At 37.2% G+C, this 9,954-nt stretch overlaps 1 protein-coding gene and 1 long non-coding RNA gene across 5 annotated transcripts in view; one reads left to right on the top strand and one right to left on the bottom strand.

Annotated features, from left to right (window-relative positions):
* LOC103716285 (non-specific lipid transfer protein GPI-anchored 30-like) overlaps positions 1 to 2,200 on the top strand; it is a 6,670-nt gene extending 4,470 nt beyond the window's left edge. Inside the window, exons 2-3 of the mRNA XM_008804225.4 lie at positions 157 to 213; positions 1,820 to 2,200. Coding sequence (XP_008802447.1) covers positions 157 to 213; positions 1,820 to 1,926 — 164 coding nt within the window. The 3' untranslated portion in view covers positions 1,927 to 2,200. The remainder of the gene's footprint in view (positions 1 to 156; positions 214 to 1,819) is intronic.
* Positions 1 to 8,594, bottom strand: part of LOC103716315 — a 12,432-nt gene extending 3,838 nt beyond the window's left edge. Inside the window, exons 1-4 of one of the 4 annotated variants that reach the window (XR_005513349.1) lie at positions 8,312 to 8,594; positions 7,778 to 8,128; positions 3,538 to 3,813; positions 2,711 to 3,103 (exon numbers count right to left, since the gene is read on the bottom strand). This is a non-coding gene — a long non-coding RNA (uncharacterized LOC103716315). Of the gene's footprint in view, positions 1 to 2,710; positions 3,104 to 3,537; positions 3,814 to 7,777 lie in introns of those variants that run through there. The other 3 variants (XR_005513346.1, XR_005513348.1, XR_001879955.3) reach the window with 3 other exon arrangements.
* Positions 8,595 to 9,954: the final 1,360 nt, after the last annotated feature.

The raw sequence follows: 9,954 nt of genomic DNA, 5'->3' as shown, positions 1-9,954 counted from the left end.
TATATATATATAAAATAAGCGAAATACTTTTACAGTGCAATATTGCACTATGTTTGTAAATATTATGATACTAATTATCAACCGATATGACAGTTTCTATGTATGTTAATTATAGAATTGCTATCTTAGTTGATTTTTTTTTTTTTGGATGTGCAGAGGTTGAATCATCATCAAGGAAGTTTCCAACTGTGACAGAAGCACCTGTTCCTAATGGTGAGACACAAAATTTCCCTTCCTTTTTCCTTTAATATCTTGGTTATTTTTTTCACAATATCTATGCAACAAGATTCACAATATCTTGGTTATATTTCCTAATGGTGACAGAAGCCTCATTACTTGATTCCCAACGAACCCACTTGAACACACTGATGCACTTATAATTAGTCCTCAACCATTTAGATATAAATCGAATTAACAATATATACCTCAATTAATCAGAAAACCATATAGTTCCCTTTTTTTTTGGAAAAAAAACTTTGCAGAACTTTACTTTTAATTTGCCTCACTCAATCTTTTTTGCCTCATTTTGATGTACAGATGTCATGTGCTAATTTGTAAAGAGTACATTGATGAACCATATAGCATGAAAAGCGAAATGGCTTATGGTGATCTGGAGTAATTATATTCTAGCAACTGGACATGTAAAATGCATGTTTAAGAAAAAATAAACAATAAAAAAGAGTTCAAGAAATCGGACATAAGACAGATAAAACAAGTGAATTAGAGAAAAAGGATCGATATTTTTATTTATTTTTAAATTTTAAATGGAATTCATTGGGTTGTGAATATGGATGAGTGATTGTAGATTTTTTTTTAAAAAAAAAATTAGAATTCAACTAGTTTAGAATGTGCAGGAGAAATTATATCAATGAGAGATAAATGTGCAAAAATAAAAAACAAGTCCACGTGGATTATATACCTGACTTCTTAATCATATTTTTCTTGCAGATATTTGAGAATATAGAAACTAAGGATATTCTAGCTAGAAAATTTGACAGAAGGAATCTAATATATATATATATATATATTAGATATAGATAGACTCGTCAAGTTCCATTGGAGAAGGTGGGGTACCACCATTTGAAGAAATGAGGTAGAAGTTGGGAAATCCTTTTAGATGTTATTAGATGGCCCCTCAAATGTATATATCTTCAAGTATCTTTTTTGATGGGCTTAATGATAATGCAATTGGTATTCCACTGGAAAGGGAAAAATAGACTGACAAAGTGTGAAACAATAAAAGGTAATTCTCTTCTCTCAAGAGGGGATCACCTCAAAATGTAGGCATACCAAATTAAGAATACATCATCTAACATATTTTACTCGCACCAGCTGCTTGGCAACACCTCAAGGGCTATAATTATCGTTTTAATTATCGTTTCCCTTGAGAGGTGGCTCCCCCGACTAAATATTAGAACAAACAAATTCAAGCATCTAAGTATGCTAAAAGCTATTAGCTCCATACTTCCATTTTTATGAAAAATTTATAAGTTAATTGAGGCAACCCATAATCTGATCTGCTAAAAAGAATCGAGACCAACAGCTATCTTTGGCGCAGTTAATGCCTATATGATGTTAAGTATAGACTGCGGTAGCTATACCATATACCAAGTATTTTAGTAATCAATTTGTCATTATTTGTTTCTATACGACTTCACCATCTGTTTGTTTGTAAGTGAAATCCTTATCCTGCATAAAATCATCTTTGTTTGCTCCAATAAAATCATATATAATTTTTTGTATTGGTATTTCTAGAATGTTTGCAATACTATCACAAGTTATCAAGTAAATCACAACTAGATTACTATTTTGTTCACAGGGTTGACGCCAACAAAAGCACCGACCATGCATCTCATGACAGGATTGACAAGTTTGGACGTTATACTTGGGGTTAGCAGCGTGCTTTTGCTCATCCTCGAGGTCTAGGTTCAGACTTTCTCCCGTATGGTAATACGGAGGGAAGGTTGTATAGTAGGAAAGAAAATTTTCCAAGAATGTGTTTGTAGTGGTGCTTTGGCCACTCAGGCACTCTGATGGTTTTCAAAGTTTGATGCTGTATTGTTTTTTATTTTAAGCTTAATTAGTCTACCTCACTCCTTTTTTAGAAGTAAACTTGAAATTGCTAGCTGTATTGATCCTTTTAATGGCCTGATCAATATGAGGCATATGCATACTTTTATCTGTCAAAGTGATTTATGTGTGTGTGTTTGTGTGAGAGAGAGAGAGCAAGAGAGCCAGGAGATTCTCTCTCAAAAAGCCTCCTCTGCTGTCTTGCTTGTCATTTTTGTAGCCAATTATCCATAATATAATTATAATAAAATCAATATCTATTTCAAATAATTTAGATTGAAAAAGGCTCATAACTTGTTTGGTTTTTCTTATATCCGTCCATATATCTTCGTATAATAAATGAAGCAATGTGAGTACCACTAATCGGTGGCACTTGGATGATGCTAACATGACAACTTTAACTAATTACTCAAATGATCCAAGATTATACTAAAATTTCAAGACACAATTCATTTATTGTACCAAGTCACCATCAACAACAACAACCACACAAGTCACCATCATTCACCTGTATTCCTTTGTTTTCCATGAAGGATTCTTTTTTTTTTTTATGTGATGTTCCATGAAGGATTCAAATGAAGTATATATCAATAAGAGACAAGTCATTGGATCGTTCTAAACTCTAAGTGAGCATTCCTACTGAACAAGTTGATTCCTTCTGTACATAATAAATTGAATTACTATAGTCTTTGTTCACATTAAAGAACATTCTGACGTGGAAGAACTGAAGAACATATAGATACCTTATTAAATATGGAAAAATAAAAGGAGTTCTACTCATGTGACTGTTTTCATAATCGCATATGTATTATACTAAAAGAATTGAAAGAAAAATCAGATTTTCAATGCGATCAGAACTGAGCAAAGTGGTACCTCCAGAACATCATGAGGATTGAGATTTTCAGAATGAGCATTTTTTTCAAGTAGCCTTCAGAGTGAGCTTCAAATGAGTCGCAAAATAAGCATGCAGTCATCAGAAGCGTATTAGCAGCTAAGATGGGAAAGTTGAGCAATAACTTCACGGAAGAATAACCTGCGTCAACTGGTAACAAGTTAGCCTGCAGCAGTTGAAATCTTTTTGAGCATATGCAACGAAGGCATTAGGAACTACCAGCTAACTGCTGGAACTACCATGTGCAGCTCAAAACAAAGAGCTAAATCTAATATAACCCACACCCCCAACCCAAAAGAGTAAGTCATCTGTGGACCAGCACGTCCTCAATGCTGAGTATAATTACACTTCCAGCATGTGCTCAATGCTTAGCATCATTATACTTTCCAGAGAGGAGTCGATGCTTTCTTGATGATTTATCTAGAGAGGAGTCATATCGGTATCAATAGACATCAGTGATTAAGATGAAATGGGGAAAATAACCTCAGCTGTTTTACAACCCCTTGTAGATCAAATTTGAGTTCTGCAAGTCTTTTCAAAAAGAAAAGCCAACTTATAGGATTTGCATAACTCACCTTCCAGTTGTTTTTCAAAATTTTGGCATTTGATTGAGCATCATCATATATACAAGATATGGTTCCTCTTGCTTCAACCACACAGGTGGATCACTTTTGATGGAGCTTGCCACCAGCTAAGAAGCCTTCCACAGACTGCTGAACATCTGACAAAACTTGGGTTCTCATATTTCTTTTCTTTAAATCTTCTGTAGAAACGACTATCATGATATCAAGCTTTCACCAACCAGCATGAGCTCTATTCTCATTACCTCTGGTCTCACGATATCCTGTTGTCTGCATTTATGATTCCATAGCAGTGAGTGAATAGCAGCAACCAAGTTTGCCAAAAGTGGACAAATTTCATATAATGGCAGATTTGTTATGTGCGAAAAGACCATTAAATAATTTGAAAACTGATGTCTGATTTGTTTCCAGTTCCTTTATCTATGTGGACACAATGTTAAATGAAGCTTTCCCATTTGTCCAATTAATCTGAAGTACAGAAGAGTTTAAAGGTAGAGCAATAGACACATTTGCAGATGCTTTCATGGTAGTAAGACTGCAATGTTGATTCTCTCCTGAGGGTCAGGACCTACCAATTTGGCAACAATTAGAGTGTATGCTTCAGCTACAACAGATTTTACAGTCTCCAAAGACAAGTCTTGTGCATTCTTTTTATCCTGCCTGGACCCACGCTCATAGAAGATTTTAGAAACAACAAGCTAACTCTTCTCACCATCTCCTGTGCCAAGATGATACTGATGCATCACCCAATTGGATTTCTCAGGTTTCTTGCCTTTTTTCCATGCTTGCATATAGAACCGTTATCTTTTTACAGCCCTGGTAACTCCCATCAACAAGGACTGGTCCAATCTTGCCAACCTTTTGCCAAAAGAAATCTTCAGAGTCATCATTGTGCACCATCCAATGTTTTCAATTCTTAGCATTATATATCTTGAATAATCTATGGAAGAAGTAGGATACATTTCCATCCTTCTTGACACCAATTAATTGGCGATTTAGGCTGAAAGAAATGCAGAAATAATATATGTTCTAGGAATAAAACCCAAACTTTTAAGATAATTACCAGGTAGTTTTTGTGGATGAGTGTAACCAGATCCATCGTCTTCACCAAGAGAAGTAATAAATTGACTGATTAAAGGATGAGGATCAGACACCCCTTTGTCGACTTTTGCACGAAGATGCCAAAGTAATCTCCATCAGATGGATCAAATTTCACACCCCTTTAAACTTACACCTCTAGATTCTCCTTTTAGTTGTCTGTATGTTGTTTTAAGTTGTCAACCATGACCTCATTTAATTGCTCATGATCTGTTTTAAGTCGTCAATCATGACTGTGGTCAGTTCCAAAAATCCGTAGTTTAGCTGACATCCCCAAAACCATCCATAAGTTTATCAGTCCACAAGTTTGAAATAAGAGTATTTCTGGAACAGAGGTGTTCTTAGAATTGTTTATCCTGTCTATAGGATTTGAGTGTTTTTTTGGAACCTCGCTGTCTTAGGCCCTGTTTGGGGGAGCTTTTGGAGGGCCAAAAAGCACTTTCTGACCCTCCAAAAGTACTTTTAGGTAAAAAAGAGTGTTTGGTAAAATTTTGGAAAAGCTATTTCAGCTTTTGCGGGAAGCTGAAAACAGCTTTTTGGCAGAAGCTCCATTTTGGAGCTTTCCGAAAACGCTATTTTCAGCTTTGTCGGGAAGCTGTATTTTTGACCAAAATACCCCCATTTAAAAGTTCATTTTTCCTCCCAAAAATCTCCATCCCACCGCCTCTTCCTCTCTCACCATCCCCCCTCTCTCTCTCCCCCTCTCTATCTCCTTCTTCTCCTCAATGCCGCCGGCCCTCCTTTTTTTTTCTTTTTTTTTTTTTGTTTTGGGAGGCAGCCCGTGGCTGCACAGCCACCCGTGGCCGCCCAGCCACCCGTGGCCGTGCTCCCCAGCTACCGCTGCGACCCACCAGAACAAAAAAAAGAGGAAGGAGCGGCCATGGCCGCCGCCTCCCCGGCAGGCGCCGCGGCCCGCCGTCCCAGCCCCCTCCCGAGCCCCCCCTCCCCCCGCGGTCGCCGCGGCCCGCCGTCCCGGCCTCCTCCCGAGCCCCCCTCCCCCTGCGGTCGCCGTGGCCCGCCGTCCCGGCCTCCTCCCGAGCCCCCCTCCCCCCGCGGCCCGCCGTCCCACTCCCCTCCCGGGCCTCCTCCCGCGGCCGCCGCGGCCCGGCCCTCTTCCGGCGCCACCGGCCTCGCGGGAGAAGAAAGGAGAAGAAGGAAAAAGAGGAAGGAAGGAGAAGAAGAGAAGAAAAAAGAAAGGGAAAGAAAAAGAAGAAAAAGGAAAGAAAAAAAAGGGAAGAAAAAAAAGGAAAAAAAAATAAATAAATATGTATATAAATGAAAGAATAAATAAATAAATAAAAATATTAGTAATTATTTAACTAATTTTTTCATCTAGCTAGAAAATTTGTTAGAGAAATAAATGGTCATCAAAAGAGTGAAAAATTAATTTATACTAATAATTATAATATTTTATACATTTATTATTGTATTATACTATAAATATAATATAATATAATATTATGTTATGTTAAATAATTTAATATTATATTAAATTATTATCCTATAGTATACAATGTTATAGTACTATATTATAATAATATAATATTATATTACATTAATATTATACTATATCATATATTTATGTATTAATATATATTATATTTTATTATGCACTATTGTATAATACTAGTAATGTCCTTTATGGTCATTTTGTCATACAAAAGTACTTTCTCAATTTGTTTACCAAACAAATGTTAAAGCGCCACAGCACTTTAGAAATGTAGTTACCAAACAACAAATAGCTTTTTATAAAAGCGCTACTTCCAACAGTTCTACTTCGAACAGCTCTACTTCCAACAGCTCTATTGCCAACAGCTCCCCCAAACAGGGCCTTAGTCAACTGGCACAAGACACATAAATCATACAATTACATGCATTAACAAATTATCATGTTATTTTACCATCACAACCTTGATGTTAGATGTCAGCAGAACTATCTGGATTGTACATTTTAACTTGGTGCTTTGTGTAGAGCTTTTATTAGCCCTCTAGTCCTCTTATTGCCCCAGAATCATAAGAAGTGATGATGCTTACAATATCCACTATCTAAAATAATGGTCTCAAAATCAGGTTAGAATTGAAGAACCTTAACCCTTCTCTTCTTAATCTTAAGGTTGTGTTCATAGAAGATAATACTTGTAACATCAGATGAGCATCCTAACAATTAGGATTCTGTAGGTTAATTAATGACGCTGCATCTTACGGCACAAATACCATTTCAGCAGGTAGAAGAGGTGTCGACTATCTGAAATGTTTGCGTTTTCTGGCACACAAAACCTAACTTGTCTGCACAGTACAAGTTGCAAATCTCATATGATTAGGTTTGACTGGGAAAATCAATTGCAGTAAATAAGCACAAGAATACTTTCAAGCACTAGCATTATTTTGTGAATTAAACCAATTTTGTCCTTTGCTACTCTATGCTTAAAGCTAATTTAGAGACTTTTTTGAGTGACTTGATTTTTTGTAATAGTGTGAAACTGTTTAGAGATGATATACATCACTATGTAGATGAAACTGATTAGGACTTTTATTTGGGTAAGGACTCCATAGAGTTTAGAGTTTGGACTTAAAAATGCAAACTGAACGATCTACTATTCTTGTCTTTCAAAGCCTGCTCCAAATGTGAAGCTAGGCCAAAATAAGGATGCCACACATTGTAAATATCATCTGATAATTTAGGGTCGCCAAATATATGATAATGCATGCCAAGGTTTTTGCTTGCATCAAGAAAAGCCATAGAAAGTTCTGACACAACATATGAGAATAACATTCGACTTTGGCATTGCTATTCATCTATTCACCGTATCATCATATTGACATGAAAAAGGGGAAAAAGACTCTGTTTTTTATTCTTGTGCATTTTCTGCTAACAACAAGCGAATTTCAAAAGATAATTCCATTATCGGATTCTATCAGATAACTCAGTAAATGGGATTGCTCAATATACCATAGTACATTGCATTTCCAACACAACAAATCAAAGTAGCATTCAAACTCGGTGCTGTTGATTGGATCAGCTAAAATCTGTCACCATATTGCCATGCAAGAATTGAAAAAAAAAAAAAGATTTTTTTTTTAAAAAAAATACGTTTAGAAGAAATAGAGAGATAGCAAGTGAGCTGAAAAAGATAACCTGCGAAGCTCCCAGAGAGACCAGCTTGACAGCCAAGTCTATGGGAGGCCTGCGGTTAGCCATAGATGGGTTAACCCAAGCAACATAATGGTATCAAGAACCAGATTACAAGGTGAAAAAGAAAAATCGAAAAGAGAAATGAGAGAAACAAACACAAGTTTCCTTCCAATGATCTGGGGACGAAGGGGACGGCGTGCTCGAGAGGAACAACCGCCACCGCTTGATCAGCGGCAGGCAGTCGAGATTATCCATCCAGCGCTTATCTCCTGCCATGATCGTGACCTTATCCGTGGAGCAGTCGATAACTATGGCGGAGGACATCCCCCCGCTAGGGTTTTCTCGCGCCAGCGCCTAAGAATCGCAAGCCAGCGATTCCACCGGAGGAGGAAAGAAACGGAGAGAAGGGAGAACAAGAATCGATGGTTTCCACTTAATAGGGTTTCTTACATCAAAAATCTTATTAGGGTTTCGGAGAGAAGGTGCGGGGTGGAGGGAGGAGAAGGAAAGAGAGGAGAACTGGAGAAGGAAAAGGACCTTTGGATCGCGGTCGCCGATTGGCCGCCGGGAAGGCATTCCCACCGGAGCTTCCAAAAGAAGAAAAAAAAAAAAAAAAAGCGAACGGGCAGGATGATTTCTTGTGTGGGCAGCGGACATCCTAATAACCGTAGCCGTAGGATACGCAAGACCCCAACGGGACATGCCCGGAGGGTTCCAGGTCGGAACTTTTGGCCCCGCATGTAATAATCGATGTACCCGGGGGGGTTTTGGTTTTTCGTTTTCGATCAAGGTCCAAGGACCATTTTTAAGGTAGAGGGATTTTTGGCTTGGGATGGGAAAGGAAGCAGAGGGGATAGAGGATCGGCTAACCAGAAGAGTACGTGATTACGAAGGAGGGGAAAAAATAAAAATAAAAATTTTAAAAATAAGAACATAAATAGGGATCATTTTTTATGCGCATCCCAATTCATAAATTTAATTTAAGATTTATTTGAATATTTTTACAAAATTAGACCGAAAATTTCGTTGGTCTATCTAGCTTGTATTTTTCAAGAGTTTATCCAAATTCTGCTCAGATTTTAGCTTTTAAATAAAATAATTTTGTTTTTTCATGCAATTTGTGTCGAGTGTAATTTGGTTGATACAGAGTTATGCTGGATGGCTCGATTCACAAAGCTTACAAAAGTTTTCACCCCAATTCTATAAAAATAGTTATATAGATCTTCAGTAAGAAGTCTAGCCCGATCCTATTGGATTATCTAAATGGAGCCTAAATATTTCGTAATTCTTTTGACTTGGATGAGTATGATTGCATTTATTTGAGATGAAAAACAAGCTTATGTGCTGTGCTATTTGGATGAGTCTAAAGGTATCCCATGAATTTTGTTATAGGGAACTCTAACATATGAACCATTTTTATCACTAATTGATTGTGTGCATTCAAAAAATAGTCTTTGGGTTGGCTTTGTATTGATATGATTTGATGGATCTGCGCCGTATCAAATTATTATTGGCAGCAAAGCTTTTGAAAGTAAAGTATTTAGTAAAACCATTTTTACTATTTGGTAACTACATTTTAATATATCTTGAAAGTTTAATATATGTAGGGTAATTAAATTGAGAACATGCCTTTAGTACAAGAAAATAACAATAAAATACATTGTATGGCACTTTCAATATTTTAACTCTTTGTTTTATCAACAACTATTATTATAAATTATTTTAATTTATAGATTATTTATTTTGAATAGGCTAATATTGTAATATAATAGTATAATATTATACCAATATAATAATGTTACCAATATTAAAATATAATAATGATTGTTGTGGGATGGGGTTCCCAGTTTAGTCCCACATCGGCTAATCAGCGGAAAGGTCTGTGCCTTATAATGAGGAGGCCTAAAACCTTTCCTCACGAGGCGCCTTTTATAGGACAAAACCGTGAGGGTAGGGGGCAACCTCCGCGGACCCCCGCGCCGTCAGGGCTCGGGACTGTCATTGGGACTGTCATTGGGCTCCGGCCCTGGGCGACCTCCCGCAGACCCGAAGCGGCAATCCCAGAGCGGACAATACCTCGGGAGGGACGCAGATGCTTTCCCTGCTCGGCCGGTGTCGGGGTTCCGACCCTACATCAATGATAATATTGTTATAGTATTAATATAATATATTTATATTAT

This window comes from Phoenix dactylifera, chromosome 9 (genome assembly GCF_009389715.1).
Source record: "Phoenix dactylifera cultivar Barhee BC4 chromosome 9, palm_55x_up_171113_PBpolish2nd_filt_p, whole genome shotgun sequence".
NCBI classification, from domain to species: Eukaryota; Viridiplantae; Streptophyta; class Magnoliopsida; order Arecales; family Arecaceae; genus Phoenix; species Phoenix dactylifera.
This window is presented reverse-complemented; position numbering and strand designations above follow the sequence as displayed.